We start from the raw sequence: 22,955 nt of genomic DNA on the forward strand, positions 1-22,955 counted from the left end.
CCCGGGGGGGGGGGGGTGGTACGACGGGAGAGACTTTAAGTTCCGCTTCCGGGCCTCGCTCCCAGCATTCTCAGCGGGCCCTGAGAGATCCCGCCCCCGTACGCCGGCTTCGGCGTGGTGGAGGTAGCGGCGGAAGTGAACGGAGCGGTTCCCGCTGCGGGTGAGGCGCAAGGGTAGGTAGGGAAGGTGGGGTTGCACTTAAGAGTCCCCGGTGCCGCCATCATCCGGCCGTCAGCCCAGCGGCTCTGGCCGGCGGACCTGATGTGGGCTTTCTAGGCCACCGGGGTATGCGTCTCTCGAGGACCTTTCTAGAGTCTGCACTGGGCGGCGGTGGGGAGAACCTGGGCCGGCAAGAAAACTGGGATACGGTTGGGCCCCGACTCTGTAGGGTGACCTTTACGGGGACCTGGATTTTAGTACTTGGCGTCTCCCTTCAGCTACAGAAATTCGAACCGCAGTCATATGGAGCTCCAGCCATCACATCCTTAATTGACCCACGCTTCTCTGATTCGGGGAACTGTTGATGGGCTCGCTTTTCCCAGTTACTGTGTTCTGAGTAGTTGGAAACCAGTCCATTCACCACACGCTAGTCAGAAGGGTCTTGTAAAAGCGTACATCTGACGCGGACGTTTTTGTGCTTAAGACCTTGAGTGGTTTCCAGCGAGTGAGAACAATATCCAAACGCGTTTCCGAAGCCGGCATGGTCCAGTGTGATTTACAGTAGCCCACGCTTAATCTATCATTCTCAATACTTTTGCTGGAAGTTCTTCAGTCATTCAGGCTTTTGTCAGTCTTGGTTATATACACAGGTCTTTTTTCCCTTAGGACTTTTTCTTGGAAAAGTAGGGGTAAGGTTTCCAGAAACATAAGCACTACTTTTCTCTCTTACCTTGTGGTATCTTAATTGCCACCTTCCTCAGAGAGTCTAACAATTAACCTTGTTAATTCTCTTTCATAGCACCCTGTCTGTTTCCTTTCTTGCACTCACATAGTTTGTGATTGTATATTTAGTCTCTCCCTTATTAGAATCTAATCCCTTGGAGGATAAAGATCTCCTTTATTTTACTTATGGGAGTTCTCCAGTCCCTAACGCAGTGTCTGATATTGTATAAATTTTACTAAAACTTGAATGAATGAAGCAGCTATCTGCTCTGAAATCTGATTGGTAATCCATTTAGGGCTTGGCATGGTGGTTTCCATTCCAGCCTTATAAACTATCATGTGAGTTCACAGGTCTTTTGAATGAGGAGGGGGTCAAAATAGCTCCTGAGTCTGGAGTGTGAGGTCCTTTTGGGAGAGGACAAGTCATAATAATAAAAGGGATTTATCCATAGGAGATGTGTAGTACTCAAAGAGGTTACAGGATATGGTTCCCATCTGCAAGCTTTATTTAAACTTCTATGAAACTAGTAACTTCTCTAAGTTATGAAAAAACTATAGTCCTATTTATAGCCTAAGCAACAGCACAGACAAAAAGGAAATTCCATAGATTAGAGTTCTGTATTACACTCTTAACCTTTAAATAACTTCAGAATTGATCTCACATGGCCCACAGGATAAGGGTTTTAGGACTCTGCACAGTATGTACCTCACTGATATGTTTGACCTCTTGTTCAGTTTCACTTCAGTTAAACTGGTTTATTAACTGTACATGACTAAGTCTTTCTGATCTGGTGAAGTGCCCTCTCCCTCCCATGCCCATCTAAATCCTAGCCATCTTTTAAGCCTTCCCTGAACATTCAGCCAGATATGGTTATTTCTTTCTACTGTGGCATTTTTTGGACACACTTCTTTAAAGCACATTACAGATTCTGATAGTTGGAGATACTCTTTAAAAAAATTAACATAGGAGAGGTTCACAGCTGATTGTGGCAAAACTTTTTAACCTGTGGGTTGCAACTCAGTTAAATTGTGAAATCGGGCACCTAGGTGGCTCATTTGGTTAGGCTTAGCTAAGTCATGATCTCACGGTTCGTGCATTCAAGCCCTGCATCAGGCTGTGTGCTGACAGTGCAGAGCTTGCTTTAGATCCTCTGCCTCCCTCTCTCTCTGCCTCTCAAAAATAAATAAACATTGAAAAATGCTTCTCAAAGTAAAAAGTAAAATAAACATTGAAAAAGTTGTGAAATCAGTTTAGTGGATCATGATTAATTTAAAAAGAAAAATCAGGGCGCCTGGGTGGCTCAGTAGGTTGAGCACCTGACTGTTGATTTCAGCTCAGGTCATGAGTTTGAGCCCTGCATCGGGCTCTGCACTGACAGTGCAGAGCCTGCTTTGGATCCTCTGTCTCTGCCCCTTCCCCACACATGTGTTCTCTGTCTCTCTCAAATAAGTAAACTTAAAAAAAAAAAGAAAAAAAAATACAGTAGAATGTATCAAAGGGCTTTGCCCATAGGAAGGCTAAACACTAGTGAAAGTTTGTATGTACGCATGTGTGTTGTGTCTTTATGTAAAGTATATTTCTTTCTGGTGTTGCCAGAAAGTTTGGGAGCCACTAGAAGAGAGGATGAGTAATACTGAGATTTTAGAAGTAGAGTTTCACTGAAGGACAAATTGACTACTTTGAACCAGACCACTGACTGCCTGAGTCTTTTAAGAAAAGATTTTTCCCCATCTTTTATGAGAATTAAGTGTTTAGTCTAAATAACTTTGAGAGAAAGGCAATAACTCTGGTCAGTAAAATGCCTCAGGGATGTTTAGGGACCTATGGAGTAGGCATTTTTTCTAAGGTTTCCTGAAGATAGATCAGTATTTAACAAGAAATGAAGGGGAGTATAGAACACTTGAGGTTTTCCGAAGGTAGGTCGGAGGGTGCTGGTAGAGCCCATACCTGCTGACAGGTGCCTTCAGACTTTGAGCTGTGGTGTTTCTCTGTCAGAAATAGATCTCTGCAGAAATAGGGCATACAAGATGAATCTGGAGAATTTGAAGGATTTTTTAAGATGAAGAATTTTTTTAAATTTTATTTATTTAATCTGCACCCAATGTGGAGCTTGAGCTCACAACCCCAAGATCAAGAGTTGCACACTCTTCCAACTGAGCCAGCCAGACATCTCTCGATGAAGAATTTTTAAAAATTACTTTTAAAATCAAATATTGAGTAGGTAACAGGTAATCATTATTAAAAATTGTAAGTCATAAAGAAGGACAGTATCATGAACATCTTTCTTCCCACCACCCAGTTTTATTTATTTTTTAATGTGTATTTTTGAGAGAGAGGGAGGGAAGGAGCCTTTGCAAGTTGGGGAGGGACATAGGGGAACAGAGGATTCAAAGTGGGCTCTCTGCTTTCAGCACAGAATGCAGAGGCTTGAACTTACCTGACCCAAAGTCGGATGCTTAACCGACTGAGCCACCCAGGTGGCACTTCCCCATCCTGTTTAAGAAGAAACAGTACTATTACTTTGAAGCCCCCTGTATGGCCCTCCTTGATCCCAGCCTTTTCCCTTTCCTCTTAGGGGTAACCACTATCCTTATTCCCTGCTATGCTTTTTAGTGTGATCCCTGAAGAATATATTGTTCTTGGGGCGCCTGGGTGGCTCAGTCGGTTGAGCCTCCAACTTCGGCTCAGATCATGATCTCAGGGTCTTTGAGTTCGAGCCCTACATCGGGCTCTGTTCTCACAGCCTGCTTCAGATTGTGTCTCCCTCTCTCTCTGACCCTCCCTCATTCATGCTCTGTCTCTCTCTGTCTCAAAAATAAAAAAAATAAACATTAAAAAAATTAAAAAATATATTCTTGTGTGGCATCATTATAAATGTTATAAAAATGTTATCATTACGTATTCTGTGATTTGCTTATTTATTTATTTTTGGCTCAACATGATATTTTTGGATTGTCCACACTTACAGCTGTGATATATTTGTTTAGATGAAAGTTTTCCTAGTTTGTTTGAATTGCTCTTTGTATTTTTCCTTAAACTAAGTGTTTAAAAACTTTATTTATTTTTGAGAGAGCGAGAGAGAGAGAGCAAGCAAGCAGGGGAGGGGCAGAGAGAGAGAGAAAGAAAATCCCAAGTAGGCTCTGAGCTGTCAGCACAGCCTGATGTGGGGCTTGAACTCACAAACCGTGAGATCATGACCTGAGTCAAAACCAAGAGTCAGATGCTTAACTGACTGAGCCACCCAGGCACTAGTGTTTAAACTGTTTAATATCCTGAGGCAGTATTGGTGGCACTCTTTTCCCACTACCCCAGCCTCTTTGTTTCTTCTTTCTGGTTAACCACCTGTTTCCTTTGCTTTATTTCTCTTCTCATCTGCCTTTACCTTGAGGCTGTGTCGAGTTGCACCTGTGAGGCTCATTTAACCTGAAATCATTGGGGACTGCCAAAGTTTCCAGATAGCTTTATGAATTTATGTTAATTACAGTTTTTTGATGTTACATGCTGAATGTAAAACCAAATAACTTGTGGGAAAGATTAAAATACTAATTTTTTTTTTAAGTTTATTTATTTCGAGAGAGAAGGAGAGAGAGAGAATTCCAAGCAGGCTCCATGCTGTCAGTGCAGAACCCAGCTTAGGCCTTGGACCCATCCACAAACCGGGAGAACGTGACCTGTGCTGAAGTCGAACACTTAACCAACCGAGCCACCCAGGTGCCCCTAAAATACCGATTAACAAATAATTTCATTGGCTTTGATGCTTTTGTTCATTTTATGATTTTTTTCCTTTTTTTTTTGTCTTTAAAATTATTTCCTTCTACATTTTGGGCATTATGATGTGAATAGATTTCTGATGATTAGACCTGTCCACAAGAAGTGAGCTGGCAAGGCTGCTTTTCTGTGGTGAAACTGAGAAGCTGATTGGCGCCATGAAGGTCTTCTGCGGGCGGGCCAATCCAACCACTGGCTCTGTGGAGTGGCTGGAAGAGGATGAGCACTATGATTACCACCAGGAGATTGCAAGGTAACAAGGGCATGTTCACTATTGGTTGCAGCTGGGTGGGGACACTGGCTCTCAAAGTAGGAGCCCTAGATTCCTGTCCGAATGTGGAATAAGCTTTACCCAGTGCTTCTGATCAGGGCAGATGTTGGTCATGAGCAGGTCTGCTCAGCCAGATAGGTTTGTGTGGGAATTAGGCAAAGTCATTTCTGTGTAGAGAGTCAGATATGTAACAGCTTTATCAGGATCTCAGAGGATCTGTCTAGTGGAGCAGAGAGGACCCACCTCAGTAGTACTAGTGATAATTGAAGAGTTTATGAAATTCATTCATTGTGTCACTGAAATGGAGACACATTTATCATATAGCTAAATTCTTTTGAATGGAAAATGTGAAAAATGCATTCATCCCTGACTTGGGAATGGATATTTAAAACTGTTGAGTGCGTTACTATTCTTTAGCAGTCATTAAGTGCGTACAACATACTAGCCCTGTGGTGGAGCTAATGAAGAAGATGGGGTTCCCATCCTCAAGGACCATGCAGTTTTTTGTAAGAGACAGACATGTAACGAATCATGACACAGTGAAGAAAGGCCACTGGACATGGGTGCAAAAGTTCATGGAAGCAGTAAGAACCAGCTGGGCTGGGCTGGGGGGGGGGGCGGGGGCGGTGATATGTGAGTGATTTCCCAAATCCAAAAGGAGGGAAATTGCTTTCTGAGCAGCAGGGATCACGTGTAACAGTTTGGGGGATTGCTAGCAGTTTGAGGTAGCTGGAATGTGGTACAAAAGCAGGGCTCTGGTGAGGGTACCGAAAAGGTAGACAGGATCATATTGTAAAGGGTGGTAGCAAAATGCAGGAAGAGGAGCATGAGGGTTAGTCTGGGCTCTGTCGTGTCTTAACTCTGACATTGGCTAAGCTCCTTAACTTCCTTGAGCCTCAGTATGATAATATAAGTTTCCATACATGTAATAATGTACATTTCCTCACATATAAAGCCTTATTTTAGGGCTCTTTGATGGGTGACAAATACAACGTGTGGTATAGAATAAGGGCTCAAAGATACTACCTTCTTTCAAACGATTTTGAACATCATTTTGTAAGTGATTGAGATGTTAAACTGGGGAGAAAAAAGATTAAGCTGCATTTTGGGACATTTACTGAGAACGGTGTGGAAAGTGGGTTGGAGGGAGTGGAAGCCATTTGGGTGGATATTGCAACCCTACAGGTGAGGCAGTGGAGGTGGGGAGATAGCTTTGAAGGAGCTTGAGTTTTAATAACTCATTGGTTCAGTGGTGGAAGGAGAGAGAAATTCCAGAAGCACCCAAGATTTCTGATTAGAGTGACTAAGTGGATGGAGCTGTGTTCTGTGAGAGGGATGACCACAGGAGGAATGGGTGTTGCTGGAGAGAAGGTGATGGAGATTAGGTATCTGGGTTTCGTCATCCAGGTAGAGATGCAGTGGGCCGATAAACATGGGTCTGGAGCCAGTTTGCAGTTATTAGAATTCAAGATGGAAAAGATGGCAGGCTCTGAGGGAGGGTGTGTGATGAGAAAGGTAGAGGGCTGAAGAAAGAATCTTGGAATAGAGGAGGCAGGAGAACCAGGAGGGAATGTCCAGCAAGTGGAAAAGAAGAAAGTGTTTCAGGAAGAGGGAGTGTCCAACAGAGACAGAAATCCTGGCTGTTAGTGATGGAGTGGGTTGATAGTGCTTAGGCAGAATGATGTCTGTGGAGTGGTGGGGAGAGTGGATGATGAGGCTATGAAGATGGAGACCAGAAATGCCTCTTGGAAGGTAGGGAAAGACAGAACCAGATTTCAACTAAGCATTCCTAGGTGGGTTCACATGTAAAAGCCATGGTGTGCCATTAAAACGAAAAGAATGCTATTCTTCTGGTATAGTGCTCCTCGGCGTTTAGAATATGAGCTGCCTGTGTCACAGTTGTGTGGGGTACCAGTTCAAGTGCGTATTTCCAGACTCCAGCCAGCCCAATTTTCTGGATCAGGATCTGTTTGCATGTATCGTGAGAATCTGCATTAAAAAATTTTTTTTCAGTATTTATTAAAAAAATTTTTTATAATGTTTAATTTTGAGAGAGAGAGAGAGAGAGAGAGGAAGAGAAAGCACGACTGGGGGAGGAGCAGAGAGACAGGAAGACAGAGAATCTGAAGCAGGCTCCAGGTTCTGAACTGTCAACACAGAGCCGGATGTGGGGCTCGAACCCACAGACTGCAAGATGATGACCTGAGCTGAAGTCAGCTGCTTAACTGACTGAGCCACCTAGGCGCCCCTAATTTTTATTGGTTTTTGAGAGAGTGCAAACAAGGGAGGGGCAGAGAAAGAGGGAGACAGAGGATCTGCAGTGGGCTCTGCACTTAGAGCAGCTAGCCCGACTCAGGGCTTGAATTCACAGACAGTGAGATCATGACCTGAGCCAAAGTCAGACTCAGTTCAACTGACTGAGCCATCCAGGTGCCTTGGCAATGTGCACTTAAAATAAGCTCTCCAAGGATCCCTGGCTAGTTCAATCAGTAGAACGTGCAACTCTTGATTTCAGGGTCATGAGTTTAAGCCTCATGTTGGGCATGGAGTCTATTTAAAACAAACAAAAACAAAAAACAGGTCTCCAGTGATTCTGTTGTTGATCTGAAGCTGGAGGTCCTCTGTTTAGTGAAACACCTTAGCTCTCACCTGCATCTCTCAGAAAGCATCTTTGGGTTGGGCCTGCTGAGTTCTGGGCGCTTATCCTGACCCTGCCAGAGATTTTTCAAGTTTGTGAATTAATGGAAAGTGCAGGGCATGATACCCCTCACTTATACAGCAGGTACATACTTTCCCTGATTCGTCTCTGCAGTGTTGAATCTGTGATTATCGTAATGTGCAAATGTATGCAAGATTATGTAAAGTATTAGACAAATTGAGTCTGAGTTCTGGAGAGAAAAAAAAATGTGTGACATATAACATGATCAGCATGCTGGTGGCTGTGACAGGGCTAACTCCCAGACCATTTTTAGCTGTGAGGTTCTTTGCTGAAAGTAAACATCTTTAAGATTTTTTTTTCCTGCAATACTAGAGAATTTTAGCTTATAACTCTACTAAAATAGTTTAAAATGGGCCTGGGTTAGAGATGAAAAGTACAGCAGAGGGAACATTGTTACAATGTTGTATGGTGACTCCACTTAACATATTGAACATTGAGTATAGAATTGTGAATCAATATGTTGTACTCCTGAAACTAACGTAACATTGCATGTCAATTATAGTTCAGTAATAAATAAAAAATAAAATGGGCCTGGATGTTTTTCCATTTGACTTAGGAATGCATTTATATATGTGAATGCTCTCATATGTTAATGGATATCATTAATAGAGGTTTCTGACCTTTTGTTTCTTTTTAGATCCTCCTATGCTGATATGTTACATGACAAAGACAGAGTAAGTGTAAAAGGAAACCATTATTTTGCTGTGGTGTTGAAACCTTTAGTTAGTTACAAGATCAAAAATTTCCTCCAGAGACATGATGTTAGAATAATGTACAGAGGCAGTATGGTGTAACGAGTGGTCAGGAAATCAGTTGGGAGGCCTTGTCCTACTTCCAGCTCTGCTGTTCACTTGAGTGTGGCCTTGGAGAAAACATGGGACCTCTGCAGATCTTGTTTATTAGGATTTAAAAGGAGTGGGATATACTAGCTGATCTCCATAATCTCCTCTAGATACAGATTCTCTAATTACACAGTTTTACCTCGTGTAGTACGTTTGTAATTTTAAAATCATATCTCTAGAGGCCACTGCAGACTGTTTTGTAAAAGCATATTTGACTTCTGTTGCACCGTGACATTTCATTCAGCTTTTTGTTTGTTTGTTTGTTTCTTTTGTTTCATCTGAGTTTTCTTTTCCTGTTTGAATTATGTTACAGTTCTGGTGTTACGATGGTTAGCAATGCAAGCTTTCCTGGTCTACCAGAGTGCTTGACTGGTCATTCTCATCTGGATGGCTCAGAAATGCAGAGGCTTGAAGGCAAAGGATTCAGGGCCAAGCTTAAGAGCTAAGCAGTGTAGGGTAAGAGAAAGATCAGGGCACATGGTCAGGTTGGTCATGAGGCTTTGTTGTTGGTGTCTACTTCATCCAGCCCTGGTTAACTGCTCAGTATGCATACTTCTTGGCAACATCATGACATAACAGTCTCCTTGAGCATCATTAGTGTGTAGAATACACCAAAAGGGGCTAGGTGCTTCCCTGTTTTTTATCAAATAGCTGAGTGCCTTTGCCGAGCTATTGGGGAATTATAGGATGTGGACAGACATTGCTTCTGGATCTAATTCTCTCTAGCTTAGTGGTCTTGGCTTCTTACTGGTTTCTTGAGCTTGTGAGCCTCTCTGATTTTAGTATCATCTGCAAAGATGATCCTTTTTGGCTCAAATTCCAGGGGATTTGAACAAATGGCATTGCCATTCATTCAGTCAGCCAGGCAGAAAAATGGCACCCTTTTCCTCATCTGAGCACATAGTCTGTCATCAAATTGTGTGAATCTTTCAACCCTACTGCCTGCTCAGGCCTCATTTACTAGTGTTGACCTCTCTTCCTTTCTTTACATAGCAGCCCAAGGGGTCTTTCTGAAATGCCAATCTATGTTATTCTTCTGCTTAAAACCCTCACAACCCTGTTTAGCACCATCCTCGGTGTCCTCTCGCTGTTGTCAAGTTAAAATCCAAACTCGTTTGAGGAATGTTCCTACCTCTTCATTAATTAACCCCCCCCTTTTATTTTTTTTTTAATTTTTTTTTTTCAACGTTTATTTATTTTTTGGGACAGAGAGAGACAGAGCATGAATGGGGGAGGGGCAGAGAGAGAGGGAGACACAGAACCAGAAACAGGCTCCAGGCTCTGAGCCATCAGCCCAGAGCCTGATGCGGGGCTCGAACTCACGGACCGTGAGATCGTGACCTGGCTGAAGTCGGATGCTCAACCGACTGCGCCACCCAGGCGCCCCAACCCCCCCCCCTTTTAAAAAATATTTTTGAGAGAGACAGAGTGAGCTGGGGAGGCACAGAGAGAGAGGGTAACACAGAATCCGAAGCAAGCTCCAGGCTCTGAGCTGTCAGCACAGAGCCTGACACGGGGCTCAAACCCATGAACTGTGAGACTGTGACCTGAGCCGAAGTCAGGTGCTTCACCAACTGAGCCAGCCAGGCATCCCCCTTTTCTTCTCTTTTTATATTGAGTCCCATGTTTCCTGGTTCCCCTGTGTTCCTCTGTGGTTCACCCTCTCTTTTTGGTGAAGCACATTCTTCCTTAGTGTCCTATGAGAGGGTGCATGGGAGGTGAGAGTTTAAAAACTTTGCTAATCTGAAAACTTCTTTATTCTGTCCTTACAGTTAAGACTTAGGCTGAATTGGATTCTGATTGGGAAATCACTTTTTGTCAGAATTTTGACATTATCCATTTTCTTTTATTTATTATTTTAATGTTTATTTTTGAGAGAGCGAGTGTGAGCATGGGAGGCAGAGGGGACAGAGGATCTGAAGTGGGCTCTGTGCTGACACCAGAGAGCCTGATGTGGGGCTCAAACTCAAAAACTGCAAGATCATGACCTGAGCTGAAGTCGGACGCTTAACCAACTGAGTCACCCAGGTGTCCCTAAAGATTTTAAGTAATTTGTATACCCAACCTGGGGCTTGAACCCACAACCCCAAGATCAAGAGTCACATGTTCCACCAACTGAGCCAGCCAGGCACCCCCTATTCATTATTTATTTATTTAAATCTTTATTTATTTTTGAGAGATAGAGAGACAGCGTGAGCAGGGGAGGAACAGAGAGAGAAGGAGACACAGAATCCAAAGCAGGCTCCAGGTTCTGAGCTGTCAGCACAGAGCCCGACGCAGGACTCGAGCCCATGAACTGCAAGATAGTGACCTGAGCTGAAGTCAGACACTCAACCGACTGAGCCACCCAGGCGCCCCACTATTCATTTTCTTTTAGAGTTCAGTGCTGCTATTTTAAGATTTATTACCATTCTTACTCTATAAAAAACTTTTTTGTGACAGACATAGAGAAGAGTATAAAATGTGTGTGTATAGTTTAAAAAAGAATAGTAAATGTTCATAGACTTACCACTCACCTTGGAAATAGAACATTACAGTTACTTACAATTCCCCTGTGTACTCCTAGATTGCATTCCTTTTTCTCCCCCTAGAAGTTTCCACTGTCTTGAATTTTATATCAGTCACTCCCTTACTTTTCTTTATAGTTTTACCATCTGTTGTATTAAAAAAGTAAATTCCTAGTTTTGCCTGTTTGTGAACTTTACATAATGGAGTCATACTGTTTAATCTTTATGACTTTCTTCTTTGCTCACCATTATTTTTGAGATTCATCCATTTTTCATGAGGCTGTAGTTCATGCATTTTCATGATGTATAGATTCCATTGTATAAATATATCCTCGCTTACCTGTTATTCTGTTGGTAGACCTTGGGGTTATTTCTAACTTGTTGCCATTGTACATAGTGCTCCTAGAATATTCTAGGACCTGTACTCTGGGACACTTTTCTCTAGGTTGGTATATCTAAGAATGGAGTTGCTGCCCGTTGAGTTTGTTCAACTTTATGAGGTAATGTCAGATTGTCTCCCAAAGGATCATGCCATTTTACATTCTCATACTTGTGTATGATAGTTCTTCTTGTTTCATGTCCTTGCCATTATTTGGTATTAACCAATTTACATTCTTGACTGTCTGATAGGTATGATTCAGCCTGTCATTGTCAGTTTTAATTCGCATTCCTCTGGTTACTACTGAGTATGAACTCTTTTTGTTCATTGGCTTTTCGTGTTTCCTCTTTTTTTTTTCTTTTTTTTGAGAGAGAGCATAAGCACGGGAGGGCAGAGAGTTAGGGAGACACAGAATCCACAGCAGGCTCTAGGCTTTGAGCTGTTAGCACTGAGTGGACATGGGGCTTGAACGCACGAACTGCGAGATCATGACCTGACTTGAAGTCGGATGCTTAACTGAGCCACCCAGGTGCCCTTCATGTTTCTTCTTTTAGTACTTAGTTATTTATAAGAGTTCTTTATGTATTTTGGGTACTGACCATTTGTCAGTTACATGTATTGTAGGTGTCTTACTTTATGGGTTGTTTTTTCATCTGATAAATGCAAGTTCTTAAATTTAATGTCAGGATTTATTTTTTAATCTTTGTTGGCTGGTACTTTTTGTCTCTTGTTTAAGAAATCCTTCCCTTTGCCAAGGTTTTTTTTTTTTTTTTTTAAGTTTATTTATTTATTTTGAGAGAGAGAAAGCACGGGCAAGGAGGGGCAGAGAGGAGAGACAGAACCCCAAAGCAGGCTCTGCGCCATCAGTGCACAACCTGATGTGGGGCTCGAACTGTTGAACTGTGAGATCATGACCTGAGCTAAGGTCAAGAGTCCCACACTTGATCCAGGTGCTGCCCCTTTGCCAAGGTTTTTTCTTAATTTTTTCTTAAATTTTTTTTTTTTAACATTTATTTATTTTTGAGAGACAGAGTGAGACAGAGCATGAGTGGGGGAGGGGCAGAGAGCGAGGGGGACAGAGGATCTGAAGCAGGCTCCAGGCTCTGAGCTGTCAGCACAGAGCCTGATGCAGGGCTCAAAATCACGGACCACGAAATCATGACCTGAGCCAAAGTCAGGTGCTTAACCGACTGAGCCATCCAGGCGCCCCGTTAATTTTTTTTAACATTTATTTATTTTTGAGAGAGAGAGAGCGAGAGAGAGAGAGTGCATGCAAGAGGGGAAGAGGCAGAGAGAGGGGAGACACAGATTCCAAAGCAGGCTCCAGGCTCTGAGCTGTCAGCACAGAGCCCGATGCGGCGCCCAAACTCACAAGCTGTGAGATCATGACCTGATCCGAAGTTGGATGCTCAACCAACTGAGCCACCCAGGTGCCCCTCCTTTGCCAAGGTTTTAAAGGCTGCTGCTGATATATAAAATTTCAGTTGATTTTTATTTATTGATTTGAAGTTCTGTAATCTTAAGTTTTTTTTAATGTTTGTTTATTTTGAGAGAGAGGGAGAGAGCACGTGCCTGCACTAGGGGGAGTGGCAGAGAGAGAATCCCAAGCAGGCTCTGAGCTGATAGTGCAGAGCTCAATATGGCCACGATCTCACGAAATGTGAGATCATGAGCTGAAATCAAGAGATGCCTAACTGAGCCACCCAGGTGTAGCTCAAAATGTATTTGCTAAAAGTTGTTTATAATCTTTAATCTTTCTAATATTGGCAGCATATATAGTGGTACCGTGCTCTTTCCCCCACCCCTTATTCCCAGTTTTTGCTTACTTCTTTTTTCCCTTTTGTTTTTTGACTTATCAGAGGCTCATCAATTAGATTTTTGAAATAACTTTTATAAAAAATTTCTATAAAATCTCCATATTTGTTCCCTGGTTCATTAATTTTTGTGTTTTATTATTTTTATTCATCTGCTGATTTAGAGATTATATTGCAGTCCTCTTTGTAATTTTTTGAGACAGATGCTTACCTTATCTCTTGTCTTTTGTAATGTATTTCTTTCCAAATATTGCTTTTTGCTATCCCCTGAGTTTTGATAATGTAATTTTAAAAAGTTCAGTTCTAGATATTTTCTAATTCTCTTTTGATTTAGTTCTTTACCTGTGAGTTTAGAATTTTTCAAGTTCAAAAATCTTTTTCTTTAGTTATATTTTTGTTATTGAGATCTCTGACTTGATTGCACTTAGGTCTGAGAATGTTGCCCTTTTGATACCAGTCCTGTATTATGTTCTGTTGTATAACAAATTATCCCAGAATTTAATGGCTGAAAAAAGTTACTATTGTCTCATCATTTCTGTGGGTTCGGAATCTGAGCTCAAGCTTAGCTGTGTGCCCTGACTCTGGGTCCCTTGCAGGCTGTGATCAAGGTGTCACCCTGTCAGGCAGTCACCTTAAGGCTCAGTTGAGGGGAATCTACTTCCAGGAGTTTGGCCTCTTTCTTTTTTTTAAATTTTTTTATGTTTGTTTATTTATTTTTGAGACAGTAACAGAGCATGAGTGGGGGAGGGGCAAAGAGAGAGGGAAACACAGAATATGAAGCAGGCTCCAGGCTCTGAGCTGTCAGCACAGAGCCTGACGTGGGGCTCGAACCCACCAACCGTGAGATAATGACCTGAACTGAAGTTGGACTCTTAACCAACTGAGCCACCCAGGCGCTCCCAGGAGTTTGGCCTCTTAATGTTTCTTTCTAACTTGCCAGCTCATTAGTGCATTTTAAAAGATTTGCATGTGTTTTCCCTATCATTATTGTTTTCATCAGAAGGGTCAGGGTACCTATGGAGCCAAACTGTTACAGATTGGAAATGTATCTGTGTCAGCTGCTAAAGACCTGAACTAAAAACAAAGAAATGATTTCCTGAGGAGGGGATTATTTTTTGAGACAAGGAACCCCTGTGAATCAGAGTCCAGTAAGGAAATCCAAAGCCATGTTACTATTTCAACAGAGGGAATTTCACAGGGGGAATTGGTAACACAGATGTCGGAGGCCTGGAAGCAAATGGGAGCACCAAGGTTACCTAGTGGTAGTAATTGCAGGAGGCAGCTAACTTGCCTAGGGCTGATGATACAGAAGAGTGAGCTTCATGAGTCTGGAAGCATGGAGGAGAGGTCCTGTGGAACTGGTGCTCAGCTCTCCGAGAAGGACAGCTGTATGAGTGCTGCACCTGTCTCTGAGGTGCCCAAGGAGGCTGGTGATGAGAGTATAGAGAGGAGCTGGGGAGGAGCTGGCATCTGGAGCTGGCTGCCACTTCTGGGAGGACCCTGATGAGAGCAGCAACCATTTGGGAAGGAACAAGTTTTCTGCCTCTTACTACCTGCCGGTCACCCTGTAGTTCCCCTATTGTCCATACCTAATAGCTGGAAAAGGAGAAGGTTGTTGGCAGAGCCCCAACCCCTCTAAGCAGAGTACAAAAGAGTGGGTGTGGAGGGAGGGACAGTCATCAAATAAAAGGCAAGAGGCTGACCCAGTGCTCTGGGAGTCTCTCAAGGCCTGCTTTACTCAACTAGCCAGTGCCGTTCCTTGACAGGCCAAAAAGCCATGGAACCATGACTTACACTGCTGCTGCCATCCATGACTCCCAAACTTCACAAAGAATCCTTGCATTTGTTTATAGTAACTGGTATGAAGTGATAGCTGTTTCTCCTTTTCTCTTAGAATATAAAATATTATCAGGGTATCCGGGCTGCTGTGAGCAGGGTGAAGGACAGAGGACAGAAGGCTTTGGTTCTTGACATTGGCACTGGCACGGGACTCTTGTCAATGATGGCGGTCACAGCAGGGGCTGACTTCTGCTATGCCATTGAGGTGAGCCACACTGTTCAGATATGTGTCCTGTGTGTTGTGTGGGAAGTCTGTCATGTACCTTGCCTATCCGTTTGTTTACAAATGTTCATGGAGTGCTCACTCTGTTTCAGGCATAGAGCCAGGTTCTAAGGATATGGAGATGAATCAGACACCTTTCCTTACCCCAGGGTCTCCTTTTCTCCTCTGAAAACAGCAGTCCTCAGTCTTGGCCTCATGTCAGAATCACTTAAGTACTTAAATAGCTTCAGAAAATACTGATGCGGTAACTGCCTCCCCTGCCTCACCACCCCGCTATCCTGACTCCAGTTTTAATTTAATTATTCTGAGATGTGGCCTGGGCATTGGGAGTTTTAACTGTGCACCAAGGTTGAGACCTGCTAGTTTAAATTTTTTTTTTATTAAAAAAAATATTTTTTAATGTTTTTATTTTTGATGGAGAGAGAGAGAGCATGAGTGGGGGAGGAGCAGAGAGAGAGGGAGACACAGAATCCGAAGCAGGCTCCAGGTTTTGAGCTGTCGGCACAGAGCCGGACACGTGGCTCGAACTCACAAACCATGAGATCATGACCTGAGCTGAAGCCGGATGCCCAACTGACTGAGCCACCCAGGCGCCCCTAATTTTTTTTTTTTTTTTTTAACATTTATTCATTTTTGAGAGTGAGAGAGGCAGAGAATGAGCGGGAGAACGGCAGAGAGAGAGGGAGACATAGAATCCGAAGCAGGCTCCAGGCTCCGAGCTGTCAGGACAGGGTCCAACGCAGGGCTCGAACCCACGGACTGTGAGATCATGACCCGAGCTGAAGTTGGATACTTAACCGACTGAGCCACCCAGGCGCCTGAGACCTACTAGTTTAAATGTCTCCATTGAGCCTGCTATCTTACTATGTTTGTCAGTAGTTGGGCAGTCTGTCATTTCATTTCTTTATTGTAACATTAAACATACATTGTTTTGCTGATAAAGTAAATAATGCATTCTACCATAGAAAATATGGTAAATGTAAAACAAAAATAGCATGTTAACACAATGTTAACCATTGTTGAAATTTTGGCATATGTTCTTCACAACTTTTGGGAAAAGGTAGCATCTATTTAAACACTTTTTCCTACAAGATTTGGTTTGTATGGTGATTGAGTTGTGAATAACAAAGTCTCAAAATAACAATGGCTTAAACAAGATAGAAGATTTTTGCTTTCTCACATAAAGTCTGGAGGCAGCACTCTGGAGTATTCTACTCAGACTCCTTCTAGCTCCCCACCCCTCTTTCCCTATAGTGTGGCCCTCATGTTCATGGTCTAGAAAGGTGGGCATTTTAGGCTGAGGGAATCCCGTATTGTATTGTCCAGAGTCATGGCAAACAGGGTCAGGGTAGAAATCCAGAAAGGTAGATTGTAGCCACACTATGGAGGACCTGAGTGCTACAATAAAGACTTCTAACTTCAGTATCCTGAGTTAGTTGTTCTTAGCCTGAAATAAGAATAATGGGCTTCAGGGGCGCCTGGGTGGCTCAGTCGGTTAAGCGTCCGACTTCGGCTCAGGTCATGATCTCGCAGTCTGTGAGTTCAAGCCCCACGTCGGGCTCTGTGCTGACAGCTTGGAGCCTGCTTCAGATTCTGTGTCTCCCTTTCTCTGACCCTCCCCATTCATGCTCTGTCTCTTTCTCTCTCAAAAATAAATAAACATTAAACAAAAAAAAAAGAATAGGTTTCAGGGGCCCTTGGATGGCTTGGTCATTTAAGCGCCCGACTTCAGCTCAGGTCATGATCTCAGCACTCGAGCCCCACATCAGGCTCTGTGCTGACAGCTCAGAGCCTAGAACCTGCTTTGGATTCTGTCTCCCTCTCTTTCTGTCCCTCCCCCACTTGTGCTCTTTCTCTCTCTCAAATATGAATAAACATTAAAAAGAAAATCTTTAAAAAAAAAAAAAGAAAAATGGGCTTCAGGTCTCCATTAAGTCCTGAGAGAGGTAGGGATGTGTGTGTGTGTGTGTATGAGTGTATGAGTGTATGACTCTGTGCCCTTGTCTCAGGACTTCATAAAAAGATCAAGAGTCATTTCTTGGCCTTCTGGGGCATCATCAAGATTTTTTTTTGAGAGAAGAGAGACAAAGAGAATATGAGCAGGAGAGAGGGAGGGGGAGAGAGAGAACCCCAAGCAGGTTCCACATCCAGCATGGTGCCTGATGCAGGGTTCAGTCTTATAAACTGTGAGATCATGACCTGAGCCAAAATCAAGAGTCGGATGCTTAACCAACTGAGCCACCCAGGTGCCTCCATCATCATGATTTTTAAACAGATACAAAAAAATTTATATTTTAGGATAGTTACCTTAGTCTCAAGTAAATTTTATTATCCTTACTTTACAAATGAAGAAACTAAGACCCAGAGAGATTAAAGACTTAATCTCACAATTAATAAATAGGAGAGCTAGACCTGGAGACTTGGTCTTTTGGTTGCTAATTAAGGTGCTAGCCCTACAGTGGTATCTTGGATGGGAGAGGATGTGTGAGTGTGAGATTTCTAGCATGGTTGTCTGGGGGAACAGTGATGCTGTTGACTGGTGAGAGGAACTCAAGAAGATACTTACTTTGTAGGAAAGATAATGCATTTCATGTTGGATGTGGTAAGTATGAGAGAGACAGGTCCCAGGGCAGGAGTCACTTTATACGTGGACTGCTAATTGAAAATACAGGGTGAGGGGGCACCTGGGTGGCTCAGTCGGTTGTGCGTCTGACTCTTGATTTCAGCTTAGGTCATGATCTTACAGTTTGTGATTTGAGCCCCACTTCAGGCTCCTCACTCTTAGTGCAGAGCCTATTTGAGATTTCGCCTTCCCTCCCTCTCTCTGTGCCCCTCCCCTGCTCGCGCTCTCTCTCAAAATGAGTAAATAAACTTAAAAAAAAAGTACACACATACATACATATATGTATGTTATATATATATTTACGGTAAGAACATGTTTTCTGGCAGAATTGGTAGGACTGTGCTGTTGGGTTTTTCTATATATTTCCATCTCAGTTACCTGGATTTCTAATTTCTGTCTTGGTGCTCTGGTCTGTGATTCTCAGATCTTTTCTTTTTGGCTCTTGACATCTTATGGTGGCCTCCCAGCTTTTACTTTAGTGACCACCTTTTGAACCTCTCAACTCAGTTCTAGCTGGACTGCCCTGTGGTTTTCAACTCTGCCTGAGCTCCACAACTGGAAAGACAGGTCTAGAACAATGAGTGAGAACCTGCTAGTCTCTGGAGATGGACGTCTGAACCTTTAGAGAGTGGCATGTACAGGCGGATTTCCAAACTCATTTGCAGATGTGGCAGGTGAAGCTGGCATTGTAGGAGATTGTTCAAGGAGAGAGTAAAATGAGAAGGGCAGAGCTGGGGACATGCCTGTGAGGGAAGAAGGGTGGCCAGTAAAGGCAAGTTCAGACAGATGCAAAGAGACCCTAGAGGGCAGAGGTGGAAGCCAAGGTTGCAGGGCATTCATGGGAAAAAGGAAGTGGTCAGCAAGTGTGGATGTTCTAGCCCAGCATTGTCATATAGAACTTTCTGTGATGCTGAATATTCTATAGCTGTGCTGGCCAACATAGTGGTCCGTAGCCACATACGGCTGCTGAGCACTTGCAGTGTGACTAGTATGAGGAACTGAATTTTTTTTTAATGTTTTTTTTTTTTTTTTTGAGAGAGAGAGAGAGACAGAGAGAGAGAGAGAGAGAGAGAGACAGAGTGTGAGTCAGGCAGGGGTAGAGAGAAAGAGACACAGAATCTGAAACAGGCTCCAGGCTCCGAGCTGTCAGCACAGAGCCTGACGTGGGGCTTGCGCTCACAAACTGCAAGATCATGATCTGAGCTGAAGTCGGACACTTAACCGACTGAGCCACCCAGACGCCCTGAGAACTGAATTTTTAAATTTCACTTAGTTTGAATCAACGTCTATTTAAATGCATGTGGTCACTGTATTAGCACTGATGTAGCAGTTGAGTAGGATGAGGACTGAGAGAAAGCTGTTAGGTTGGCAGCTAGGAGGTGACCTCCTTTAAATGGTATTTTCAGGGGAATAGGTTTGAGGAGTAGATGGAATACAAGGAATTACAGACAGTGACTATAAACTTCTCTTTTAACACGTTTGAAAAGTGAGGAATATTTTGGGAAGGTGTATTCGTTACAGTGATTTCTGTGGTAAATGCTTTGAGAATAAAGCATGGTCCTGGTTTCCTCACTTATTTTCCTTCTTTGTAAGAGCAAGAAGAACTTTCTCAGAAATCTCTAGCAAACCTCTCTTTGGGTATCTTTGGCCAGAATAAGGTTCAATCCTATTTAACTTACTTCAGTGACATGGCCTGAGAGATTCAGTTACACTTAGACCAGACAGGTGTACCACTTGGAAGTGATACAGTCATTCCCCAAACTGGAGGTGCAGGGGAGTACACAGAATGATGTTGGGAAGTCATCTTCAGGGGCCATTCCAGAAAGAAGTGTTCTGGGAGAGATTTTGAGGTCTTAAGCTAAGGAGGAGACTGTGAATGTCAAGCCTGAAGGGTCAACAGAAGAGATGAGTGATAATGTCCAGAGGCAGGAGGCCTGAGGGGATGATACGAACTTGTGATAACTTTGGGGTGGAGGCAAAGCGATGGGTGAGAACTGAGGTCTTGAGGCCCTCAGACTACATCTAAAAACACCAAGCCAGATCCTAGAAATAATTTGAAACAGATTGGAACGATTTTTTTCCTAGGTAAGCACATATGTATCCTTTACAGAAGAATATAGCATTTCCTTTTGATTTTAATAAAAGAAGTATGTGTTCATGGTAGAAAATATGGAAAACGCAGAAAAGGACTTAGGAAAAATGGAAATCTTGTCCTTGTGACCAGTTACTTTATCATTTTGTTCTATTTCCACTCTGTAGGTGTGGCCACATGTGCATCTGTATGTTTTATGCACTATCGTGGTTGGAGCCGTGCAATCTAAATTGGGCAAGCTAGAAAGTAAGAGTTGGAGGGGTTTGTGTTTAGGGATAAGTAAAGGGTTTAGGAAGGCTTTGGAGAAGCGGGGGCTTCGTGCTTCCTGGAAAGTTGGGTTTGCCTTGGCAGGTTGGGGTAGGGCAGAGAAGGCTAAGGCTTCCCTAGTGCACAATAAGATCAGTGTGGCAGGAGCATCAGTCATGGGTGGGGATGGATTAGGAGGGGAATAAGGCTGGGGGAACTAAGGTGGTTCATATTATGGAGGTCCTCGAATGCCATAAAATAGAGGCTGTATTATGCCAGCAGCAAGGATTTGGGACAGTTTTGAGCTGACGCCTGTTTACATTTAACAACTAATGCAGTAACAGTCTCACTTCCTTCTAGAGAGTACAGTTGTCCAGCCCCATTCCCCCAGGGTGTGGTTTTGTGAAGCAAATCCCCTTGCTGCCTTCTTCTAGCCTGGCTCTGACACCTGCCGTCCTTACTAGGTAGTGCAACCTTCCTGGGAAGCCCTGTGTCCCCAGTGTGCGTAGCATGTAAGGTTTAACTCCTGCAAGTTAAACCCAGTGGATGGCCTTCCCTTTGTGTTCATTTTTATGACATGCATTTGGAGAATAAACTATTTAAGTTACAAAGGTGAAGTCTCATTTATTTAGATCAAATCAGCCCAAGAAATATTTTGCCTGTATCAAACAGTAACAGAGGTACATTTTATATATTCAGGAGGTAACTCTGTAATGGAGACCTCTTTTACTTCAAGTCTTAGAACCTGTATCAAGACATATTGTGTCTTGATTCTCCATTTAAAGAGAGATTACTAATCTTTGATGTTAGGATGTTATTTAATTTATTGCTCATTTTTACTTGGGTTTTGGCGCCAATTTCTAGGTTTTCAAGCCTATGGCTGATGCTGCTGTAAAGATTGTGGAGAAAAATGGCTTCAGTGATAAGATTAAGATTATTAACAAGCATTCCACTGAGGTGACGATGGGACCAGGTAAGATCAACACATACTGTTTGAGGGGTGCCTGGGTGGCTCATGCGGTTGAGCATCTGACTCTTGATTTCTGCTCAGGTCATGATCTCATGGGGCTCTGCTCTGACAGCATGGAGCCTGCTTGGGATTCTCTCTCTCCCTCTCTCTGCCCCTCTCATGATAGTGCGCTTTCTCGTGCTCTCTCTCTCAAAATAAATAAACTTAAAAAAAACCAAAACATACTGTTTTAAAAGCCTTATTCACTCTTATAGGAGAGAAGACAGGTTTATTCTAGTTATCTGGAATAAACGTATTCAGGTTATTGAAGAGAAATGGGGCCTCTCCACTTGGTCTGAAGATAAGTACTTTGCTTCTCTACTAGTGAAAACAAATCAGCAGTGAGTAAACCAAAACTAATGCTCAACAGTGGTGAGACAAATGAAACTTCCTTTTGCTTTAAGCAAGTTGAAATTCTTATGTGACTCAGTTCTCAGAGATTTGAGTTTTATCGACAGAAGTAAAACTAAGTAGATAGCAGAAAGAGGTTTGCTTAGTGCTGACATCCTGCTTCAGCATCCAACATGAGAGATTTGCCTATATAGCACAGTCTCTCCAGGTTTTCAGAATATTTTTTATAGTCTAGGCATTTGAGTCAGACTTCTAAAATTTCACATGCCACTTGATACCTGGAGAGACAGTGGAAAGATTGCAAAAGAAGCTTCTGGGATGAGGTTATGTATATCACCAGTTTTTTAAAATGCAGTATTTTAGATGGAAGCATCTATATAAGATCAACGTTTTTGTCCCATTTAAAAAAAATGTTTTTAAAAAAAATTTTTTTTTTCAACGTTTATTTATTTTTAGGACAGAGAGAGAGACAGAGCATGAACGGGGGAGGGGCAGAGAGAGAGGGAGACACAGAATCGGAAACAGGCTCCAGGCTCCCGGCCATCAGCCCAGAGCCTGACGCGGGGCTCGAACTCACGGACCGCGAGATCGTGACCTGGCTGAAGTCGGATGCTTAACCGACTGCGCCACCCAGGCGCCCCAAAAAAATGTTTTTTTAAATGCAGAATCTGAAACATGCACAAAAGAAAGGATTAGTGTGCCCTTTATTTTTGAAGCCTACAAAAGAGTGTGCAAATAATTATCTCATTTTTTAGTCCACATTATTGAGGTATAATGTACATAAAATGAGTGCATCTGGGGCACTTGGGTGGCTCAGTCAGTTAAGCGCTCAACTTCGGCTCGGGTCATGATCTCGCGGTTCCGGAGTTCAAGCCCCACATCAGGCTCTGTGCTGACAGCTCAGAGCCTGGAACCTGCTTCAGATTCTTTCTCTCCCTCTCTCTCTGCCCCTCCCCAGTGCGTGTGCACTCTCTCTCTCTCTCTCTCTGTCTCAAAAATATACATTAAAAATTTTTTTTTAAAAATGAGCGCATCTGTCTTAAGTATATAGTTTGAGTTTGGACAAATGTAAACACATTTGTAACCTCTTCTGCATTCCAGACTGTAGAAAGTCTTTACCGTGCACAGATTTCCTCATGGCCGCTTTATAGTCTTTTGCCTCCATATCACTGATCCTAGGCATCCACTGATGTGCTTTCTTCTTTTTTTTTTAACGTTTATTCATTTTTGAGACAGAGAGAGACAGAGCATGAATGGGGGAAGGTCAGAGAGAGAGGGAGACACAGAATCTGAAACAGGCTCCAGGCTCTGAGCTGTCAGCACAGAGACTGACGTGGGGCTCGAACTCACTGCGAGATCATGACCTGAGCCGAAGTCGGATGCCCAACC

At 43.0% G+C, this 22,955-nt stretch overlaps 1 protein-coding gene across 12 annotated transcripts in view; it reads left to right on the plus strand.

Annotated features, from left to right (window-relative positions):
* PRMT7 (protein arginine methyltransferase 7) overlaps window positions 1-22,955 on the plus strand; it is a 51,746-nt gene that overhangs the window by 5,167 nt on the left and 23,624 nt on the right. For 3 of the 12 annotated variants that reach the window (XM_040442890.1, XM_040442897.1, XM_040442898.1), the window contains exons 1-6: window positions 46-173; window positions 4,443-4,594; window positions 4,727-4,904; window positions 8,279-8,315; window positions 15,078-15,227; window positions 21,071-21,179. In XM_040442890.1, coding sequence (XP_040298824.1) covers window positions 4,810-4,904; window positions 8,279-8,315; window positions 15,078-15,227; window positions 21,071-21,179 — 391 coding nt within the window. In that variant the 5' untranslated portion in view covers window positions 46-173; window positions 4,443-4,594; window positions 4,727-4,809. Of the gene's footprint in view, window positions 1-33; window positions 174-3,338; window positions 3,361-4,442; window positions 4,595-4,726; window positions 4,905-8,278; window positions 8,316-15,077; window positions 15,228-21,068; window positions 21,180-21,430; window positions 21,557-22,955 lie in introns of those variants that run through there. The other 9 variants (XM_040442899.1, XM_040442900.1, XM_040442891.1 and 6 more) reach the window with 8 other exon arrangements.

This window comes from Herpailurus yagouaroundi, unplaced genomic scaffold, assembly GCF_014898765.1.
Source record: "Herpailurus yagouaroundi ecotype Mexico unplaced genomic scaffold, PumYag 190, whole genome shotgun sequence".
NCBI lineage: Eukaryota > Metazoa > Chordata > Mammalia > Carnivora > Felidae > Herpailurus > Herpailurus yagouaroundi.